This window comes from Oryx dammah, unplaced genomic scaffold (assembly GCF_014754425.2).
Source record: "Oryx dammah isolate SB20612 unplaced genomic scaffold, SCBI_Odam_1.1 HiC_scaffold_2, whole genome shotgun sequence".
In the NCBI taxonomy this organism is placed as follows: Eukaryota; Metazoa; Chordata; class Mammalia; order Artiodactyla; family Bovidae; genus Oryx; species Oryx dammah.
Genome location: NW_024070186.1, coordinates 153471654 through 153495168, shown reverse-complemented (window position 1 = coordinate 153495168; position 23515 = coordinate 153471654). Strand labels below are relative to the sequence as shown.

At 40.6% G+C, this 23515-nt stretch overlaps 1 protein-coding gene across 12 annotated transcripts in view; it reads left to right on the top strand.

Annotated features, from left to right (window-relative positions):
• SYNJ1 (synaptojanin 1) overlaps positions 1–15877 on the top strand; it is a 94268-nt gene extending 78391 nt beyond the window's left edge. For 2 of the 12 annotated variants that reach the window (XM_040228139.1, XM_040228125.1), the window contains exons 27-33: positions 33–80; positions 1326–1364; positions 1499–1569; positions 4399–4507; positions 4786–5003; positions 10073–10096; positions 12923–15877. In XM_040228139.1, coding sequence (XP_040084073.1) covers positions 33–80; positions 1326–1364; positions 1499–1569; positions 4399–4507; positions 4786–5003; positions 10073–10093 — 506 coding nt within the window. In that variant the 3' untranslated portion in view covers positions 10094–10096; positions 12923–15877. The remainder of the gene's footprint in view (positions 1–32; positions 81–1325; positions 1365–1498; positions 1570–4398; positions 4508–4785; positions 5004–10072; positions 10097–12922) is intronic. The other 10 variants (XM_040228088.1, XM_040228080.1, XM_040228120.1 and 7 more) reach the window with 8 other exon arrangements.
• The last annotated feature ends 7638 nt before the right edge of the window (positions 15878–23515 follow it).

Sequence of the window (23515 nt, the reverse complement as noted above, 5' to 3'; positions counted from 1 at the left end):
CAATACACAGCTTCTGTTCTCTCTCTAAAAAGGTGTTGGAGCCCCTCCCAGTCCGGGGGTAGCTAGGCGAGAGATGGAAGGTAACAAGACGTTTGCATCCTAGAAATGGATCTCTCGTTTTATTCCTAAATGTCAGCCCCTCCGATGTTTAAAGACATACCAAATCTTTTCTCGGTCCAACTGTAAACTCCCCCTCCCCCTCCTTATGTATCTTGTAACTTCGTATTTTTTCTCTTTTCATTCTGTGTTGTGTAGTTTCTGATGGTTGTCCATTTACTTTCTCTGCAGTTCTTAATGTTGTTCTGAGCTGTTCTGTATATACATATTTCATATACACTTAAGATGTGAAATTAATGTGCAGTATTATTTTAAGAAGAATGCCTTCAAAAATCTTTTCAGAATAAGTCAAATGTTTAGAAATGTACTATACTAACTCTGAAGTTTTAAAAATTAATAATTAAACCTTGTTAATTCAGTCCAAGGATATAGTATTTTTTAATCAACTTCAGATAACATAAATATGCTGAGTAAATTTGCTTAAAAGGCTATTAAAACTGGAAGCCATTCATTAAGATTACAGTTATTAAAAGTCTGATGGGTTTCACATAACAATTACACTTGAATTTCCTTTCAAAAAGAAGAAATATGAGATGCCGACCTTAATAGTGTCTCCTACTCCTTTTGGCCCCAAAAGTAGTTTATTTCATTTCAGTCTTCTCCTACATTTCAAATGAGTTTTAGCAGTATTTCAACGCTGTCTTGCATAAGGCAGATATTGTAATAAGTAGTGCCCGCCTTCTACTTTAATGATAGGGTTTTTCTGTAGAAATCCAAAAGATCTCGTTGTAAGAGTCCCTGTCTGTGCTGACGTCTGCAGCATGAAGCCCTGAAACAGTGCTGTTTGGTGTCTTGTGTGACTCGGAAAGTGCGTGTCTGTTGGTCCTGGAGCCGTGAGTCCACCAGGCTCTGGGAAGCAGTGGGGCCACATCTTGTGACCGTTCCCCTAAAATGACCATGTGTTTTCAGGATTCACAGGAAAGAGCTCTGTTGGGAAAGTTACCTTCCAAATGAGGTATCAGACCAACTGCCAACTTCTCCCATCAATGTCACTCTCAGTAGTCTAAATTTTTCTCTTTTGGGGGTATTTTCTAAAGGGCTGATAATACCCTCCAGCATTTCTAAAGCAGAATAGTTTGTTTTGGTTTTCTTTTTCCACCTCATGCCCCCATTTCTGCTGGTAATGAAACAGAACAGCTAGCTAATATTATATAATATGATTTGATTGTTTACTTATGGATAATTTTTTTTTCCTTCCTGCTTCAAAGCACCCAAAAGCCCAGGAACGACACGGAGAGATAATCTAGGTAAACATTCAAATTCAGCTACTTAAACTTAAAGCTGGACCATGAATAGACAGTGTGGATATAAGTGCATGGTTTCTTGTTTCTTTCTTTAAAAACAAACACCTGAGCTACATGGTGTGATGCCTTTGTTCCAGGACGCAGCCAGCTTCCACCTCAAGCCGGACTGCCAGGCCCGGGACTTGCTGGACACAGTGCAGCCAGACCGGTAGGCAGCGCCTTGCTTGCGAGCCAGGAGGTCTAGGTCCTGGGTCCCAACTTGCTACTAATCAGATGTGTTACCCTGAAGAAATCATGGGCACGGGCCCATTAGGACTCCAATTTCCTCAATTCTAAACTGGGGGAATTAGACTTGATGCTCTTCAAGGCACCTTCATATGTGTGTGTGTGTGTGTGTTACTCTCTGAGTTGTGTGTGTGTGTGTGTGTACTTGCTGAGTTGTGTCCCACTCTTTGCAACCCCATGGACTGTAGCCCATCAGGCTCTTATGTCTATGAAATTTCCCTGGTAAGGTTGCCATTTCCTTCTCCAGGGGATCTCCCCAACCCAGGGATCAAACCCGCTTCTCCTGCATTGAGAGGCAGATTCTTTACCACTGAGCCACCAGGGCAGCCGCACCTTCAACTTGAATGGTATTCTAACATCCTCTTCAGAAGGAAAAGCTTCCTTCATTATTTGAATAAAAGTGGTACAGTTTAAGTGTTTACAGTCACTAAATAAATATCTTAGAATCTTGAAATATGTGGGGAAGTGATGTACTAGGGCAACTTTTTATGACATTATCTGAGTAATTAATGAGGTAAAGTCATTCTTCAATCAGAAAGGTTATTTCCTTTTTATTTATTTTTGCCACACCTCGAGGCATGCAGGATCTTAGTTCCCCAAACAGGGATTGAACCCGTACTCTCTGCAGTGGAAGTACAAGTCTTAACTGCTGGACTGCCAGGGAAATCCAGAAGGATTTTAAAATTAGATTTCAGGAAGCCCATTGATGATAATCTGTCAGCTAAAACCAGTTCTAAAGGTTTAACCGCAGGAGAGCAGATGGCATTGCAGGGTTTCACCCTGCGTTGTAAGTCTGTGGTTTTCTGCATGTTTATCTGTGTTTTGTTATACGCAGAATTATTCTATTATTCACCTGCATGAAAATTTTCTCTGGGATAGAACAAGTAATTCAAAGAAAAAAAAAAGAGAAACCAGTGTCAGTCTGGTGGAGCCTGGGCTTATTAGGAGGCCACTAGCTGAATCCTGGGAACTGTGACTGTACCTGGAAATGAAGAAACTTCTGCTAATGAAACTACTTCAAGAGTCTAAGAAATTCTCATAAGATTTCTAAGACAGAGATATTTTGTTTTTTGTCTTGAAGTCCTTTTCTATATATAATATTATGCTCCAAAGCAAAGTGTCTGTGGAATATACCTAAAATAGCTATTATCCACTCCCGTTTGTTTTTTTAAAAAAGGAGAAATTGTTATTCACCGACTCTACCACTTCCCACAAAGTACTTTGCTTACTAAATATTGTAAGAATAGGGAAGGAAAGTCAGGATTTTGTGCGATTACATTTGTAACTTTTGCTTATGCATGGAATCTAGAAAAATGGTACTGATGAACCTGTTGGCAGGGCAGCAGTGGAGACGCAGACAGAGAGAGCAGACTTGTGGACACAGCGGGGGCAGGAGAGGGTGGGACTGATTGAGAGAATACTATGGAAACGTATATATTACCATATGTAAAATAGATAGCAGGTGGGAATTGGGGAGCTCAACCCTGTGCTGTGTGACAACTTAGAAGCCTGGGAGGGGGTGGGAGATGGGAGGGGGGTTCAAGAGGGAGGGACATGTGTGTACCTGTGGGGGATTCAGGAGGGAGGGGGCATATACCTCCATGTGGCTGATTCATATTGATGTATGTCAGAGGCCAACAAATATTGTAAAGCAATTATCCTCCAATTTATAAAAAATAAGGAAAAGGTACTGAGTGCTTAAAGCCTTCAGCAAACATGTGAAGGTAGAAAAGAACGTTATTTCCCCAGTGTATCTTCTAGCCTTTGTATTTGAGCACATTGAGTTAGCCATTCCAAAGTTGTTAACCTCTGTGTTTAATAAAGAAAACCAGCCTCAGTGTAGTTTTTTGTAAGCCTCATAGTTGCACAGCGTATGTCCTGCTCCATCTCCTCCTGACCTGTAAAATCGTCCCACTAAGGCAGTATGATATAGGATAAAGAACACAGGCCCTGAGTTCGGCTCCTGGCTTTGTTTTCTAACTCATTGGCTTTGGGGCAGTTGTATACATTTCTTCATTTAAATTAGAGATGATAAAATAATACCTTACCCCCCAGGGCCATTTGGACATTGAAATGTAAATTCATACCCAGTGCTTAGTTAACACAGTGCCTGGCACATAGTAAACAGTGAAAAATAAAAAGGAAGATTTTTGAAGCTTAAGGAACAAAATTGGGTCATTTGTAGAGATGTGGATGGACCTAGAAAGTATCGTACAGAGTAAAGTAAGTCAGAAAGAGAGAAACAGTATTGTGTATTAACCCATATATGTGGAATTTAGATAAATACTATAGATGATCTTATTTGCAAACCAGTAATAGAGACACAGACATAGAGAACAAATGTGTGGATACCAAAGGGCAGGGGAGGAACTGGGAGATGCAGGTTGACACATATATATATTATTGATAGCACAGAGAGTTCTACTTAACGCACTGTGATGACCTGAATGGGAGGGAAATCCAAAAGGGAGGGGAATATATATATATATATATATATATATATATGTATGTATGCCTGATTCATTTTGCTGAAGAGTAGAGACCAATACAACATTGTAAGGTTACTATGCACCAATAAAAGTTAATCCGTAATTTAAAAAAATGAAACTTATGATTATATGGCAATAAATAGAGCCATTGGAATGACAAGAGGCTGAGGAAATGATACAAGATGCACAAACAATATTTTCACCAAATCTTGTCCGTTGCAGATAAGGTAAATGTCTCAGTGGTTTTCGTTTCCCATCTTTAGGTTATTCCGCCCCGTGCTGGAGTCATCAGCGCCCCCCAGAGCCACGCACGGGCATCTGCTGGGAGACTGACTCCTGAAAGCCAAAGCAAGCCCTCCGAAGTACTGAAAGGTAGACCCGTAGTGGAAACGGCACTGCCGTTCTGTATCCTCCCCTTCCGCTTCTTTTCTCTTCTCTTTCTGCAGTCTCTCACTTTATACAACTTACTCAAATTGAGGTAGCCTTCTTTCTTTCTCTCACTCTTTCTTTTTTCCTGTCTTTCTGTATGCCATAATAAAAGAGGCTGCTGGGGGCCGGGACAGGGACTGGAATCTCCTACCATTCCCCGAAAGGAAGGATAAATTCGGTTTTCCAGAGAGTGCCTAACATCTGGAAATGACTTTCTTTAGGGTCAGCTCTTCTTCCCGAACCCCTGAAGCCTCAGGCTGCCCTTCCTGTGCCGCCTTCTCTTGCGCCACCTGTTCAGAAGATGCAGGAGCCTCTCATCCCGGTGGCCGCACCTCTGCCCCAGGCTGCCCCGCAGCCCAGCCTGGAAACGCCCCCGCAGCCACCCCCTCGGAGCAGGTCATCCCACAGCTTGCCTTCTGAGTCTCCGGCGCAGCCGCAGGTAAGGCCTTCCAGTGGGGAGAAAGATCATCTGGATTTGTGTGTGTGTGTGTGTGAGGGTCTTTGCTTACATTCTGTTTTGTTTTTCCTTTTTTTTTTTACTGAGGCATATTTGATGCCCTTGCTGTAGTCTTTGAACATACTTATTTTAATTATTAGCTTTAGGAAAAACACCTAAGATTTGATTTTTTAAAAAATTTTGTCATTTGCTGGTAATAACATGTTTAGATATGACTTCAACCAGTGAATGTCATTTGACATCTCAGACTGGTCACACAACAAACGCATGTTTGGCTGTTTCAGGATTGGGGTTTTTTGTTTGTTTGTCCAACCTGTTGTCTAGATCAAGGGTTCACAGAGAGTGACCCTAGATTAGGGCTCTTTCCCTAAAGGCTCTTTTCCCTAAAACTTCCAAGTGGCTCCCAGGCTGTTTTACCTGTTTAAAGCATAGGTGATTTTTTTGGTTTTTCTGTGTGTAATTTACTTTGGATACTTAATTAGAATGAACAGTAATAATTTAGTTTTTTTGTTCACAGCTATTAGATTAGTTTTGGCCTTTACCTCCTGGACAGAAGGGCAGTCAGGTCAATCCCTGGCCATTGGCAGTAAATTTCCAATAATTCTATTCCTCCTGATGCTACAATTAGCTCTTTTCTGTGATGGAGCCGGCACTGGGCTTCCTTGGGGATCTCTAAGTTTCAGACACTACTGGATCCATTTAGATGTTTCAGGCATGCAGCAGCAAGCTTATTCACCAAAGTATAAGCCATCAAAATAATGTTCTCATGAATACCACATAGAAAATAGTGCCCTTGCCTTGGTGGGTGGAAATCACGGGATCACAGGGACTTTTGTTATCCCAGAGTGATCTCACGTTGGAAAGCCTTCTGGTGTGTATACACAAACTTGTTTCAACACAGGAATATTCATGCGAGTTGAATTGTTTTACTTAAAATAAGGTTTATCTTTAGTATAAGGTTTATCTTTATATTTCTGTTGTCTAGCCTCACATTGAATTTTATCCAAAAGTTTTAACTTGAAAATGCCATCAAGGCCAAAGAACTGAAGTTTTAAGTCTGCTTTTATTTTGGAATAGTCTAAAATACAGAAATATTACACTGGTGATGTCCCTTAAGCATGTTTATAATAATAGTTTGCATTTATTTTGCAAACTATTATTTGCATTTATTTTGCACTCACATATTGCAGATATGTGAGTATGTCCAGCTAACTGGCAGAAGTTAGCAGTTTCTTATGCTTCTTCACACTGAAAAACAGATTATAAAGTAAATTTGAATCTTGAAACAACATAAATAGTTAGCAATTAGCACTTACTTATTAGACTATTGGTCACATTTTTTAAAAAGCTAAGACGGATATATAATTGAGAATGATGTTCTCTTAAGCTAATTAACACCAAAAAGTGTTATGTATAGTAATTATAGAAGCCCTTCAAACAATAAATGCCATTATTTTCTCTTTGCCAGTCTACTTTTAGTGCATGACAATTTTTTCTTTTCATTTTCTTATAAGGTATAGTATTGTATTTATTTATTTATTTTTAGTGTAATTGGAGGCAAGAAACTTTCAAAGAAGCCATCTTAAAGCTTTGTATTACTACAGTTTTAGGACAGAAAGTGATCATGATTTTCACAGTAAAGGTGAACACTAATTCCTAAAACTCTATAAAATGTTTTCAGTATTGAAAGTAGGTGTGGTACTCTGAACAAGTTCAGAAAGAACACACTGTCAAGGAAGATTGCAGTTCTCAGTAGAAAGTCATCTTATGACACAAATAGTATAGGATGAATATTCCATGACTGCCATGTATCATTTTCTTAGGTCATTTTCCCCTGTTTTGCTTTCTGATTTTCATTGGAATGGGTATGGTAATTTGCTGACAAAGCACAGCAAGCCTGTGCTTTGTGTGTGGTTTAGTAGATTGTATTCTTGACTCTTATATTCTGCTCATCAGAACTGTGAAAGGTGTTTGTTATAAGCCCTTTTTTTTTTTTTTTTTTTGCCTCAGTCATTGATATCAAATCCCTCTACACATTATATACACAGACACACTTTTCTGGGGAGTGGAGGTCTTGTTCATGTGTAGACTGCCTTTGTGAAAGATCACAAAGAACTTAGTTTCCTCCTGGGAGCTTACAGTCAGAAAGACAGGGAGGCATTTTACCTTTTGTGCCTTTTAAATTTTGAACCATAAAAATAATGCCTATTCAAAAAATAACATCTAAAGTCTTAAAAATTCTTCTGTAATGGCTATAACTTGAAAAGGGTGAGTTAGTAAAATAACTCACATTTTGATATTTTGGTAATAATATGAAACAGTCTTAGAATTGAACACTTAGTAATTTTTACAAGTCTTTATTAATTCTGCCAAAAATGTACAAGGTATTTAAAACATAGAATCACACATGACCCAACTTTACTTGTTATTACTATTTAAGTTATTTGATTCTATAATTCTATATAGAAAAGATTCTTCTAATTCAAATGATTATATATGTTATATACCCTTTAGAAAATGTAAAAATGCCCCACTTATCTGACTTTCAATGTCTTAGTCATCTGATTATCAGCTGAAAACCAGAAGTCAGGAATCCAATCGGGAGTAAAGTAATAGCATCACAGCTATACTATTTTGGAGTGATAGCTGATAGTGAGGGAAGAGACCAAGTAGAAAATCTCTGGACTTCCCTGGCAGTCCAGTGGTTAAGACCCCATGCTCCCAATGCAGAGGGCATGGGTTCGATCCCTGGTCAGGGAACTAAGATCCTGCATGGCGCACAGCACAGCCAAAAAAGGAAAAAAAAAAAATCTCAGCTTTCTGGATCAATTTAATACCATCCCCTTGCATCTTAGAATGAACCCATTTCCAGTTTTTATCCAACTCTTCCAAAACTAATGCATCAGGATCATCAGTTCAGTTCAGTCTCTCAGTTGTGTCCGACTTTTGTGACCCCATGAATCGCAGCACGCCAGGCCTCCCTGTCCATCACCAACTCCTGGAGTTCACTCAGACTCACGTCCATTGAGTCAGTGATGCCATCCAGCCATCTCACCCTCTGTCGTCCCCTTCTCCTCCTGCCCCCAATCCCTCCCAGCATCAGAGTCTTTTCCAATGAGTCAGCTCTTTGCATGAGGTGGCCAAAGTATTGGAGTTTCAGCTTTAGCATCATTCCCTCCAAAGAAATCCCAGGGCTGATCTTCAGAATGGACTGGTTGGATCTCCTTGCAGTCCAAGGGACTCTCAAGAGTCTTCTCCAACACCACAGTTCAAAAGCATCAATTCTTTGGCGCTCAGCCTTCTTCACAGTCCAACTCTCACATCCATACATGACCACAGGAAAAACCATAGCCTTGACTAGACGGACCTTAGTCAGCAAAGTAATGTCTCTGCTTTTGAATATACTATCTAGGTTGGTCATAACTTTCCTTCCAAGGAGTAAGCGTCTTTTAATTTCATGGCTGCAGTCACCATCTGCAGTGATTTTGGAGCCCAGAAAAATAAAGTCTGACACTGTTTCCACTGTTTGCCCATCTATTTCCCATGAAGTGATAGGACCGGATGCCATGATCTTCGTTTTCTGAATGTTGAGCTTCAAGCCAACTTTTTTGCTCTCCTCTTTCACTTTCATCAAGAGGCTTTTTAGTTCCTCTTCACTTTTTGCCATAAGGATGCTGTCATCTGCATATCTGAGGTTACTGATATTTCTCCTGGCAATCTTGATTCCAGCTCGTGTTTCTTCCAGTCCAGTGTTTCTCATGATGTACTCTTCATATAAGTTAAATAAGCAGGGTGACAATATACAGCCTTGACATACTCCTTTTCCTAGTTGAAACCAGTCTGTTGTTCCATGTCCAGTTCTAACTGCTGCTTCCTGACCTGCATACAGATTTCTCAAGAGGCTGGTCAGGTGGTCTGGTATTCCCATTTCTTTCAGAATTTTCCACAGTTTATTGTGATCCACACAGTCAAAGGCTTTGGCATAATCAGGAAAGGTTAAATTCAAGAGTCTCATGTTTTGTAGTAACACATTTTATATAATATAAATATATAATAAGTATATTATTTATAAAATAATTTATTTTAGAATGGTGTCTCTCGAAACTGTCTAAGTGAGTTTTGGTATTTTAAAATAAGGTAAGCTTTAAATATTGGGGAAGCTTTGTTCAAAGTGTTTAAGAATACTGTAGTTTTTTTAAAGTACTGCTACTATATTATAGAAAGATTATAATTTCATCTTTAGTATCACCCTTCAGAAAATTTGAACGATAGACTAATAGAACAAGCCTGGATCCTGACCATGTTAAAATAAATACCAGTTTTCCCTTTTCTGCAAAGTAGTGCCATTTTGTACAGTTTCTCTAATCATGATGAACCCATCAGCTGTCTTAAGGCTGTATCCTAACCTTGGGCTGCTGTAACAAAATACCATGAACTGGGTGACTCAGGCAGTGGAAATTTTTCTTCTCAAGTTCTGGAGGCTGGAAGCCCGAGATCAGGATGCCAGCATGGTTGGGTTCTGCTGGGGCCTCTTCTCCTGTGCCCACATGGCCTTTCCGGTGCTTGCACAAGGGAAGAAAGAGCAAGGCCTCTGGTGTGTCTCCTCCAAAGAGTGCTAGTTCCATCAAGAGGGCCCACTCTCGCGACCTCATCTAACCCCAGTCACCTCCTAGAGACCATGTCTCCAAATACCATCACATAAGGAGGTTGGGGTTCAGCATATGAATCTGAGGGGACACAAACATTTCATCCATAGCCTGCTGAAAATACTTCAGTGCTCTAATAATGTATTTGGAATGTTATTTTTGGAATTACTACTTTGAACTAGTTAGTAATCAACCTCAGATAAAATTAAATCCTGAGCCCTATTACAGCAGTACATTTTATTGTCTCTTGATCTTATACTGTGACCTGCAGATCTCACTGCTCTTGGATTTTGTATGTAATAAAAAACTGAAAGTGTTTTGAAGACTGAATTGTTAGGGTTGCTGGTTGGTCTCAGATTGTCCTCCTAACTCTTTCCCTTGATGTCTGTGTTTCGTTTTTCAAAGCAGGAGCAACCATCAGGGTAACAGGTATCGGATTATTTCTCAATCTTATATGTGCTTCTCATCTGTCTTAGCACATTAGATGTATGAACCTTTTGCTTCATACATCTAAATTTTCACCCATTTTTAAAAACCATCTGTCCACATTAATAAATTCTGTTATCATACCATAAAACCTGCTTTTTTTCTTAGTATTTTGAATTCTTAGGAACCATTTTAGTTATTCTTGCTAATGCTTTCCCGTTTATTTTGCTTTTTTCTTTTTACAAAAATTAACAAGACTAAAAAGTATAACTTTACGAAGGTAAGCTTTAGATATATGAAAGTGTATTTGGCAAAACCAAATTGGTTCTTGGTTTTAACAATGGCATAATTATGTAAGTAGAAAATTCAATTTTTTTCCTAGATTTCTTTTGGGAAATTTAAAAAAATAACTACTAGCATGTAGATTATAACTAGTAGCACTAGTAGATTTTTTTTTGTTAAAGAAGAATTGATGATTTACAAAGATAAAAGTTAACATTATAGCAGGATTATTTAAGGGCCTTTCCAACACCCTTCTCTGTAAAAAATACCATCATCATTAATGTCAAGTCATCATAAATGTTGCTTAGATACATAGAAATTCATTCTAATGCAATGAATGATGATGTGGCTCTCATAATTTCAAATCTCATTGGGCAAAGTGATCATGTTTCTATTAAATTATTTTGAAAGAAAAATTTGTTAATATATGAAAATAAAGATATTTAAATGTGCAACATTTATTTGGCAAAGGCCTGTTATTCTAAGCTGTACAAAGGATCAACTTCCTACCTATAGTGTCTGTGTCACGGACTCTGTCTACCATGGGAGAATCAGGGCCCAGACCCACTCAAGTACTTCTGTTTTGTCATATGAATCGTAAATAACCCAGTCATTACTGGTAATGTATAGCTAATTGTAATTTTACAGTGTCTATAGTAAATTTGTCTCTCAAGTACTGTAATACACTTAGAATACAGTTTAGAATCTATGACATGTCTGCTCTTTAATTTTGTACAAATTTATTGTCATATTAAGTTTGAAGAAAAATAAAACTTGTTTACTTAAAGTATACTATAGATTAGAGAGTGATTCACTTAAGGAGTTATCCACACCGTTTCCTTTTGCAAATGAGCAGCCTTCCTTATTCTTTTTTTTTTTTTTTGCCACTCCATGTGGCTTGTGGGGTCTCTGTTCCCCGACCAGGGGTTGAACTCAGGCCCTGGCAGTGAAAGCAGAGAGCCCTAACCACTGGATCGGAAGGGAATTAGCCTTCCCTATTCTTAAGCACCAAGTTACTGTTTAAGAAGATGCAATTATGTTTTATTGGAGTTTCCCAGGCAGCTCAGTGATAAAGAATCTGTCTGCTAAAGAAGAAGACACAGGTTCAATCCCTGGGTCAGGAAAATTCCCTGGAGAAGGGAATGACAACCCACTCCAGTTTTCTTACCTGGTAAATCCCATGGACAGAGGAGCCTAGTGGGCTATAGTCTATAGCCATCTTGTGGGGTCGCAGAGTCAGATATGACTTAGCGACTAAAACAAGAACAGCAAAACAATGTTTTATTGAGACTGCTGCTCTTTTTTTCAACATATCTTATGAATGTTTAGTTACTTGCTGTAACAATGACCTAAATTCGTTTTGGGTCATGCTCCATTTTGTACATTGCAAGTCTTTAGCTAAGTAAAATTCTCCCTCTCCTGTGCTTTTCTTACCTTTAATTTGGCATAAATATCCAAGTCATCCACCTAGTTTTAATAATTATATATAGAGTGTTTCGTTGTTTTTTTTTTTTTTTTTTTTAGTTAAAATGGAGTTCCCTCCAAAAAAATAAAATGGAGTTCCCGATAAAGCTAGCTACTTTTCTCATACAGCCAGGCTTCAGTTCAGTGTTTCCCTTAGGAAAGTAGCCTGTGCCCGATACCACAGCCGGGCTCCACTCCAGCTGGCTTCTTTGTGAACTGGGCACACAGGGCGGATTTTTCATGACTGTGAAGTAGGTCTGACCCCTCCTCCTGCCAGTAACCGTTCACAGCCAGCTCTGTGATGCATAGCTTTATTTTGGTTGAAGAATTACTATCCCAAATAGAAATGGAATTCCTCCCCCTACCACGCCATCCAATTTTAAAGAATCACTGCAATTAGTTATTAATGAACCTATCTAAAAATGAAGAAGGTCAATTAAAAAATATTTTCACATTCAGAATTTATTCTACAAAGGAGAGCTGACATTAAAAGGCAAAGAATGCTTTGAAAATTTTATTCTACAAGTGGAAAAGGAAATGATGCATTGTCTTCAGCTTATGAATACAGATATACTAATAAAATTAATTTTTATCCATAAAGTTGAATTTCCATAGTAACATTAACTCTCAATGAAAATATATTTCAAAAAACAGTGAAACCACATCATCATCACAGATGGGTGTTGGAAGTTTACTCATAGCAATTTAGCATAAACTTTGAATTGAATGTGAGTTTCTTAAGTTCATTTGATTATCTGATACAACTGGGCATGAACCAAACTCATCTGCTAATTCAGTGCAGTTCTCCATTTTACATATCAATACTTGCATGGATGAAATAAGCTGTATGTATAAAAGAACTTATTTAGCACAGTTTTTTTTAAAAAAAAAAAGATATTTCATGATACTTGTTTAACCACCAGAGTAACAGACTATACAAAGCTCCTTTTTTTATTTTTTGAGTATGTCTACTTGACCCCCTCAGAATGAAGAATAATCGAGACAGGAAGCAGAAGGGGCATTCAAAGTAACTGTATTGCTTTTTGTTTGTTCTGATTATTCAATGGGCTCTCTCTTTCCCAGGTGAAAACAAACGGAGTCTCTGCCGTCAGACTGGACTCGCCATTAAAGAGTGACCCATTTGAAGACTTGTCATTGAACCTGCTTGCTGTATCAAAGGCTCAGCCATCTGTTCACACCCCAAACCCAAGGGGGTTGACGCCGTTGCCTTCTGCAACCCCAAGTAACACGAACACTCTGAGTTCTGTAAGCTGCATGCCGACAATGCCTCCAGTTCCAGCCCGGAGTAAATCCCAGGAAAACACGCGATGTTCCCCGAACCCATTCATCTCAAGCTCGAGCAGCACAAATCCTTTCACCAACAGGACCGCCACTCCCAGAAACCCCTTTCGAGCTGAGTCTCAAGAATCAGAGGCCACTTCTTGGTTCTCCAAAGAAGAGCTTGTTGCTCCGAGTCCGTTCTCTTCGCTGAGGGCTCTGGGTCAGAACAGTAACAAGCCTTCATCCTCCCTGGATGGGTTTAATGACAGTTTTGATCCGCAGGGCCCACCTGCACTAACAGTCAGCAACCCCAAAGGATGGGTAACCTTCGAGGAAGAAGAGGACTTTGATGTGACAGGGAAGTCAGGGTCCACTCGTCCAGACGTTTTCCTGGGTAAGCAGCCAAGCTCGTCTCCTGGCTCCAAGGTGACGCTTGGTGAGGACTGGGGTAGAAGTACCAATGTGTCTCTCTGTGTGTTGCCAGCAAGAAGACCACCCCCACCGCCCGTTCCTCTGCTCCCACCTGGCACCACCCCTCCCACAGACCCTTTCACAGCCCTGGCCTCTAAGGCATCACCCACACTAGACTTGACAGAAAGATAACGTCACACAGTAGAGAGCAGTCGTCCCTTTAGTTTTGGCAGGGTAGAGCCAAAAGATCTGGGCATTCATTATTCATGATGTGCAATAAGTAATTGTTAAGTGCACTGATGTTGTCATGAAATACCACTATTTAATGTGTACAGAGTCGGAATATGTGTATATCAGAATTAAGGAAAAATCTTTCTCATTATTAACTGGAATTTTGGTGTGTTTCTGCTTGGATAAATAAGAGAGAGTAGAAGCCATAAAGAGTGCTTGAAGCTATTTTAGAAAATAGTCCTCATTCAGAAATGCTTCGTCAGTCTCCTTGAAAGCCTCTCTCAAAGCCCAAACAACTTCTAGCCGACATTGGTGCCAGCCCTTTCCTACTTGTCAACAATTGGTATTTGTAAGTATTTACCAAAGAGCTGTCAAAGGTATACTGGAACAGAATTTAAAAGACATTGCTTAAAAAAAAAAAGTGTATACACACACAAACACACAAATGTATACACTTACATACTGGTAATATGCATCACTTAAATTCTAGGGTATAAGTCAGACCAAATTTTTACCTAAAAGTTGTAACAGAGTTCTCTTTTCCATATAATCGAATGGATGGCTGAAAATGAAATTTGGACATTTCCATTATCCTCTTTCCAAATGAAGAGTAATCTCATGACGAAACCAGAATTTGCCCCCGTTGCACACCCACCCCGTCTGACACATACACTACACACCCCCTTGTCACTCTGGTCCCACACCTCTGCCTGCTTTTCTTGGGGAGGAGCTTCTTGCAGCCGGAAGCAGCATATTGTGTGGACCGACCCTCCTGTCCTTTAAAAAAAGCGCGCTGGCCACAGATGGCAGGAAGGCATGTGCCACCAAATTCAGTGAGAAGTAAATGGGAGTTCAAGGTCCTCGGAGGTGTCCGAGGATGGCCCTCCTCGCTTCTCTAGCTGGTGAGCTGGGCGGCCCCCACCCCGGGGGGTGCTGAACTGGATCTACCGTGTGTTCCCTCGCCCCATCTGTGATGCTGCTTTTCGTTCTTAGAGGCCACACACCTCAGATTAGCTGTGGATTTTGTCTCCTGCACTGCCAGTATGCAGCTGATCCTGCTTTTGATTAATTTTATGAAGACGTTCATAATTTATACAGAATGTAGTATTTTGAGATCGTTGAGGAATCCCAGTCAGAAAATTCCTGGAGTGATAGTTGTTTTGTTGTCAGCTTGAAATCACCTTTACCCATTATATTAGCGTTCCTTTTATACAAAGAGTTGTAAATGTCACCTGAATTCCATTGTCCACATTTAACCTTTAAACATGTGCATTGGGGGAATATCAGAAAATGGAGTTCACGGCTAAGAATACGTAAGATGTAAAAAAGCACAGCAAGCTGCATTGCACTTAACCACATAAAGCAAATCTATTAGGAAAAAGCACTTTTCTAAATGCTCAAATGTTATCAGAATACTATATTTATAAAAGTAATTCTCTCTCTATTAACAGCCAGGACTTGCTATTAGAAATAACTCTCGTGAGTTTTATATTGTGCTTTTTTTTGGGGGGGGGGTCTAATCATTTCAGCAGTAGTATATTTTAAACAGCAGTATTACTATAAGCAATGGGCTTCAAAATGTGAATTAACTTGTTGAAACTGTGGCTTTAACATCTGTGTGATTAGTGTATATGGTATTTGTTCTCCGTTAGGAAAATAACTCATTATAAACTTTAGTGCGACTGCAGTTCTGTGAGCAATGTTTCCTATTGAATAGAAACAACTGTCTAAAATACACATATCAAGCAGCAGCTCAGCCTTTATCAGGAAATTCTATCGATACTTGGCAAGTTGCTGGAAAAGTGCACAGAGTTATGACAGACAGTTAAAGGCACACTGCAAATTAACTAGCCATTATTCTGCATATTATTAAAATATTGACCAGTTCTGTTAAAAGCAGAGCAGAAACTAAACACTAAGGATCTCTTTGTGAATTCTTTGTTCTCTATAGTAGATTGCTGTTTATATGTAAGAATTTTATTGCTTATGTGGCACACAGTATTTATAACTATATACTTTATAGGAGTACAGTATTAAAGTCAGTGGCATATAAACACTGAACATATCCTGTGAAATGTGCTGTCATATGAAATAAATATACCTGTCTTTACCATACTGACTGCTTTGCTCAAAAGGGAAGAATTTTTCTCAGCTATTTTCCTTTAACTTTACATAGATGAGTTTGGCAACGTTGGAGGATTAATTCTTACTGTCAAATCAGGTTGGTTTTTTTTTTTTAAATCAGGTATTTTAATTCAAGATGTTATTCTCATCCATTTTATTTCTCTGTGTGATTGTTGTTCAGTCGCTCAGTCATGTCCAACTCTTGGTGACCCTATGCATTGCAGCACACCAGGCTTTCCTGTCCTTCACCATCTCCTAGAGCTTGCTTGTCCGTTGAGTCAGTGATGCCATCCAACCATCTCAGCCTCTGTCTCTATGTGATACTTCTGCTGAAAGTAGGAAGCTGTTCTCAAATTACTAATCGTCATTAAGAAGTCATGTGCTTATTCTGTAAGAGAGGCCCTTATTCAAAATCTTGCTGGCTTGAAAATAACACAGGAGGCATGAATGATGATTTTCTGACCGACAGCAAGAGAAACAGATGGGGGGTGGGGGTGGGGTAGGTGAGGGGAGCAGAGGGGAAGCAGGCTCACGAATAGCCAGACAAAAGAAGAGACCACCTTAAAAGACCCAAAGTAAGAGACTGAGGCTGGTGTCCCTATGAGTATTGCCTTTTTTTCAGATTGCTATTTAAAACAATGACCTTGATTCTTCAATAATTCAATTATGTTCATTAATTTCTGATTAAGAAGTTACAGATACAGAATAATAGGCTTTGTAAAAACTTTTTAAGGTAACTGTAGATTTGTATGGGCTTCCGTGGTAGCTCAGACAGTAAAGAACCCACCTACCAATGCAGGAGACAACAGGTTTGATCCCTGGGTTGGGAAGATCCCCTGGAGAAGGAAATGGCTACCCACTCCAGTATTCTTGCCTGGCAATACCCTGGACAGAGGAGCCTGGCTGGCTATACAGTGCATGGGGTCACAAAGAGTCAGGCACAGCATAGCAACTAAACAACAACTTGCAGGTGTAACAAATAATACAGAAAGATCCCAGGTATCCTTTATCCAGTGGTAACATTTTGCAAAACTACAGTACAATACCAGAGCCAGGACTTTAACTGTTATAAAAGATGATTCCCTCTCCCTGAAGATCCTGCCTGTTGCCTTTTCCCCACTTCTCTCCCATCCCATGCCCTTCTCCTGTGTCCTTAACTTCTGGCAACCACTAGTCTATTCTCCATAATAGATTCTGTTCTCCACATTCACTATAATTTTGCCACTTCAAGAATGTTACATAAATGGAATCATGTGTGTGTAACCTTTGGGGATTGACTGTTTTACTCAGCACAGTTCTCTGGAGATTCATCTGGATTGTGTATATCAATTGTTCCTTTTTATTGTTATATAGTATCCCATGGTATGGATGTATCACAGTTGGTTTAACCATTTATTCATCCACTGAAGGACATTTGGGGTGTTCCCAGTTTGGGACTATTATAAATGAAGCTCCTCTGAACACTCGTCTCAGGTTTTTATGTGAACGTAAGTTTTCATTACTCTGGGATAAATGATCAGGGGTACGTGCTGGGTCATAGAGTGGTTGCATGCTTGGATTTTTTAAAAGCTGCCAAATTTTCTTCTAGAATGACCGAACCATTTTACATTCCCATCAGGAACCTATGAGTGACCCAAATTTTCTTATCTTTGCCTGAATTTCATCATGGCCTTGTTTTTACCCTAAGAGCTAACGATGCTGAACATGTTTTCTATGTGCTTATTTGCCATCTGATGCCTTTTTTGGTGTGTGAAATATGTGTCTTTTGCCCATTTTCTAAATAGATTGTTTTTTTCATGTTTTGAGGGCTCTTTATATATTCTAGAGACCCCACCTCTGTTGAATATGTGCTTTGTAAATATATTTCTCTGTCTATAGCTTATCTTTCAGCCTCTCCACATGATTTATAGCCAGATCCTAAGCCCTGCAGGTCCACAATTACCAGCATGAGTGATTGACACAGGAAAACCAAACTCATGTATAAAGCAAAATGCCACTTTATTAATGTTAGGAAAAAAGTCTGACCACATCAAGATATCAAACGGGGAAAAATGGGAACTCATACATTGTTGGTGAGAGGGCAAATTGGCACATCAATTCCAGAGAACAATTAAATAACATCCAGTAGGACTTCCCTGATGGTCCAGTGGTTAAGAACCCACCTGCCAATGCAGGGGGACATGGATTCGATCCCTGGTCTAGGAAGATTCCACATGTTGCTGAGCAACGAAGCCCACGCACCTCAACTGCTGAGCCGGAGTGTTAGAGCCCATGCTATGCAACAAGCGAAGCCATCACCATGAGAAGACAGTGCACCACAACTAGAGAACACTTTCGAGGAGAACAAAGACCCGGCAGAGCCAAAAAGTGATTCATTTAAAAATATATCAATCATGTCCAATATAAGGTTCATATATTCTATCACAACATATTTGACTTAGAAATTCTAGGACAAGTGGAGTAGGAATGCATGTTGTTTGTAATGGTGAAAACTAGAAAGAAACTAAACCATCAAGAGAATGGAGTGACATATTTCTGGTGGAATGTAGTAGTGAAAATAAGTGAATGAAATTTTAGTAAATTTCATTATGGAGCCATAAAGCAAGGTGCAAAATAATACAGTATGACATTAGCTATATCAAATTTAAAACATACCAAACAGTGTTCTCTATTTGTTAGGGATACATAGGTGTGTTATGTATGTATGCTCAGTCCCTCAGTTGTTTACGACTCTTTGCGACCCTATGGACTGTAGCCCACCAGGCCGTGGGATTTTCCAGGGAAGAGTACTGGAGTGGGTTGCCATTTCTTTCTCTAGGAGAATCTTCCTGACCCAGGATCGAATCCACATCTCCTGGATCTTCTGTGTTGCAGCCGGATTCTTTACCTGCTGAGCCATGGGAGAAGTCCCACGTATGTGTGTTAATGGTATTAAAACAATTTTTTTTTCAGTACAGTAAAAATTTTCTTTTCCTCTCTGGTTGCCTGATATCTATCAGTCAACATGAATGCCCCATTAGTTATCTGTACCGGAGTGTTTATCACTACTAATGGATTGCTTCAGCAGATACAAATGCTTATAAGATGCTCTTTACCCTAGAAAGGAAACAGTACCTAAAACATTTAGAGATAATAAGCCAAAGTACATAGGAACACACAGATGTCATGTTTGTCTTCAAATTCAGAACCCACTTGGGTGACAATACAATAGGCTTTAGCATGATTTATGATCACTTAACTTTGATGCTGGGAGGGATTGGGGGCAGGAGAAGAAGGAGACGACAGAGGATGAGATGGCTGGATGGCATCACTGACTCGATGGACGCGGGTCTGAGTGAACTCCGGGAGTTGGTGATGGACAAGGAGGCCTGGCGTGCTTCAATTCATGGGGTCGCAAAGAGTCGGACACGACTGAGTGACTGAACTGAACTGAACTGAACTGAACTAAAACTACAATGAGGAAAGTGTAGTCGCTCAGTCATGTCTGACTCTTTGTGACCCCGTGGGCTGTAGCCCGCCAGGCTCCTTTGTCCATGGGATTCTCCAGACAAGAATATTGGAGTGGGTTGCCATTTCCTTCTCCAGGGGATCGTCCCAATCCAGGGATCGAACCCAGGTGTCCTGCATTGCAGGAGATGCTTTATCCTCTGAGCCACCAGGGAAGCCGTGAGGAAGAGCTACACACAAAATTTGTATGACACGGCCTGTGTGAGAAAAAAAGGACCTTAAGAAAACACGGAAAGGAATGCAGTGTAAGACTACAAAGGCAAATAGCAGTGCTGACAAAGATTAAAGATGGTGCAGGTGTTCGACCTGTGACAACGTAGTTCATGGGCTTCCATGGTGGCCCAGTGGTAAAGAATCTGCCTGCCAAGTCAGAGACCCAAGTTCAATCCCTGGGGTGGGAAGATTCCTTGGAGAAGGAAATGACAACCCACTCCAGTGTTCTTGCCTGGAGAATCCCTTGGACAGAGGAGGCTCTCAGGGTACAGTCCATGGGGTTACAGACACAACTTAGCGCCTAAACAATAACAATGTAAAGTTAGTAAGTACATACCTAAACAGAACTGGATGACCGGTACAAACATGGGTTTTCTATTCTTTTCATTCCTTTTACATTTATTAAAAATTATACCCCGAGACCCTGTCTATAATACATGAGTGTGTGGATATATGGTTCTCACTACCTAGAAGGCTATATATAAAGCAAGTTTTAAGCAGGAGTGGCCTGATGGATACTTAGGTGGATTCAGGAGAAAATTGGAGGAGGATCTTACAGCCAGCAGTCAGGAGGTAGGTGAACCCAGTAGACCCCTTTCTCCCTGTGGGTAAAAGACATTTGCCAGTCTGACCAGTACTGCATGTTCCAGGGTCTGGGTGATCCCTGCCCCGACAGTTCAGTTCAGTCGCTCAATCATGTCCAACTCTTTGCAACCCCATGAATCGCAGCACGCCAGGCCTCCCTGTCCATCAAAATGTCCCAGAGTTCACTCAGACTCACATCCATCGAGTCCGTGATGCCATCCAGCCATCTCATCTTTTGTTGTCCCTGTCTCCTCCTGCCCCCAATCCCTCCCAGCATGAGAGTCTTTTCCAATGAGTCAACTCTGAATGAGGTGGCCAAAGTACTGGAGTTTCAGCTTTAGCATCATTCCTTCCAAAGAAATCCCAGGGTTGATCTCCTTCAGAATGGACTGGTTGGATCTTCTTGCAGTCCAAGGGACTCTCAAGAGTCTTCTCCAACACCACAGTTCAAAAGCATCAATTCTTCAGCACTTAGCCTTTTTCACAGTCCAACTCTCACATCATACATGACCATAGGAAAAACCATAGCCTTGACTAGACAGAACTGGGTCGGCAAAGTAATGTCTCTGCTTTTGAATATACTGTCTAGGTTGGTCATAACTTTTCTTCCAAGGAGTAAGCGTCTTTTAATTTCATGGCTGCAATCACCATCTGCAGTGATTTTGGAGCCCCCCCCAAAAAAAAGTCTGACCCTGTTTCCACTGTTTCCCTATCTATTTCCCATGAAGTGATGGGACCAGATGCCATGATCTTCGTTTTCTGAATGTTGAGCTTTAAGCCAACTTTTTTGCTCTCCTCTTTCACTTTCATCAAGAGGCTTTTTAGCTCCTCTTCAATTTCTGCCATAAGGCTGGTGTCATCTGCATATCTGAGGTTATTGATATTTCTCCCAGCAATCTTGATTCCAGCTTGTGTTTCTTCCAGTCCAGTGTTTCTCATGATGTACTCTGCATAGAAGTTAAATAAGCAGGGTGACAATATACAGCCTTGACGTACTCCTTTTCCTATTTGGAACCAGTCTGTTGTTCCATGTTCAGTTCTAACTGTTGCTTCCTGACCTGCATACAGATTTCTCAAGAGGCAGGTCAGGTGGTCTGGTATTCCCATTTCTTTCAGAATTTTCCACAGTTTATTGTGATCCACACAGTCAAAGGCTTTGGCATAGTCAATAAAGCAGAAATAGATGTTTTTCTGGAACTCTCTTGCTTTTTCCATGATCCAGCAGATGTTGGCAATTTTTCTGGTTCCTCTGCCTTTTCTAAAACCAGCTTGAACATCAGGGAGTTCACGGTTCACGTATTGATGAAGCCCGGCTTGGAGAACTTTGAGCATTACTTTACTAGCATGTGAGATGAGTGCAATTGTGCGGTAATTTGAGCATTCTTTGGCATTGCCTTTCTTGGAATTGGAATGAAAACTGACCTTTTCCAGTCCTGTGGCTGAGTTTTCCAAATTTGCTGGCATATTGAGTGCAGCACTTTCACAGCATCATCTTTCAGGATTTGAAACAGCTGAACTGGAATTCCATCACCTCCACTAGCTTTGTTTATAGTGATGCTTTCTAAGGCCCACTTGACTTCACTTTCCAAGATGTCTGGCTCTAGGTTAGTGACCACATCATGATTATCTGGGTCATGAAGATCTTTTTTGTACAGTTCTTCCGTGTATTCTTGCCACCTCTTCTTAATATCTTCTTGAACGGTTTTATGAAGACCTACAAGACCTTTTAGAACTAACACCCAAAAAAGCTGTCCTTTTCATTATAGGAGACTGGAATGCAAAAGTAGGAAATCAAGAAACACCTGGAGTAACAGGCAGATTTGGCCTTGGAATGTGGAATGAAGCAGGGCAAAGACTAATGGAGTTTTGCCAAGAAAATGCACTGGTCATAGCAAACACCCTCTTCCAACAACACAAGAGAAGACTCTACACATGGACATCACCAGATGGTCAACACAAAAATCAGACTGATCATATTCTTTGCAGCCAAAGATGGAGAAGCTCTATACAGTCAGCAAAAACAAGACCAGGAGCTGACTGTGGCTCAGATCATGAACTCATTACCAAATTCAGACTTAAATTGAAGAAAGTAGGGAAAACCACTAGACCATTCAGGTATGACCTAAATCAAATCCCTTATGATTATACAGTGGAAGTGAGAAATAGATTTAAGGACCTAGATCTGATAGATAAGAGTGCCTGATGAACTATGGAATTGAGGTTCATGACATTGTACAGGAGACAGGGATCAAGACCACCCCCATGGAAAAGAAAGGCAAAAAAGCAAAATGGCTGTCTGGGGAGGCCTTACAAATAGCTGTGAAAAGAAGAGAAGCGAAAAGCAAAGGAGAAAAGGAAAGATATAAGCATCTGAATGCAGAGTTCCAAAGAATAGCAAGAAGAGATAAGAAAGCCTTCTTCAGCGATCAGTGCAAAGAAATCGAGGAAAAGAACAGACTGGGAAAGACTAGAGATCTCTTCAAGAAAACTAGAGATACCAAGGGAACATTTCATGCAAAGATGGGCACAATAAAGGACAGACATGGTATGGACCTAACAGAAGCCCCAACAGTACTAGAGACGAAAACACATCTATCTCCCCTCTGGGCGCCGTTCCCCTTCTATCCAGTATCAGTCTAGCGGTCTTCACATGAGGCTCTGGGTTGCCTCGACGCATTCCCAGGCCTACAGTCTCCCACTTTCTTCCTCTGCCCGGGAACTTCAGGGATACAGATTCAATGCAGGGAGTCAAAGTTTCAGGTATGCGGAGTGGCAGGTGCTTGTAAAATTCAAATCAACTCGTATTCGGCAAGGCCCTTCCAAAGAGACAACCAGGGGTGGGGAGCCTCAATAACTTTGCGAGAGCCTCGTGAAAAAGGACTCAGTGCAAACGTTACCCATCCCTTTAAGACATTCCTTGACCATCCTATCTAAAAAGTGAATCACCCTGTTTATTTTTACTTTTTAAAATCTGCCGTATCCGTTTATGTTTGCTTTCTTTTTGTCACTTACACCAAATACAAGCTCCATGAGAGCCGTGACCCTGGATCTGCCGCCCTGTTTGGGAATAAACAGCGCCGCCCACGACTGCCTTTAGTATTTTGCTGGACAGTGAATGACGACAGTTTGGGGAGCGTCGTTCCGGCGTCAGCCGCGCCAGATACACTAGACTTGGGGATCCGAATCACCCCGCATGGAGAAGTACGGACACGTTCCCAGATTCCTCAGTCCTGAAGACCAAAGAACCAGCAGCCGACGGTCTCTCGTCAGCGATACGTCAGGGCCTCGCTCCTCAGCGCTCCAGACCGGAAGCAGCCAGAGGCG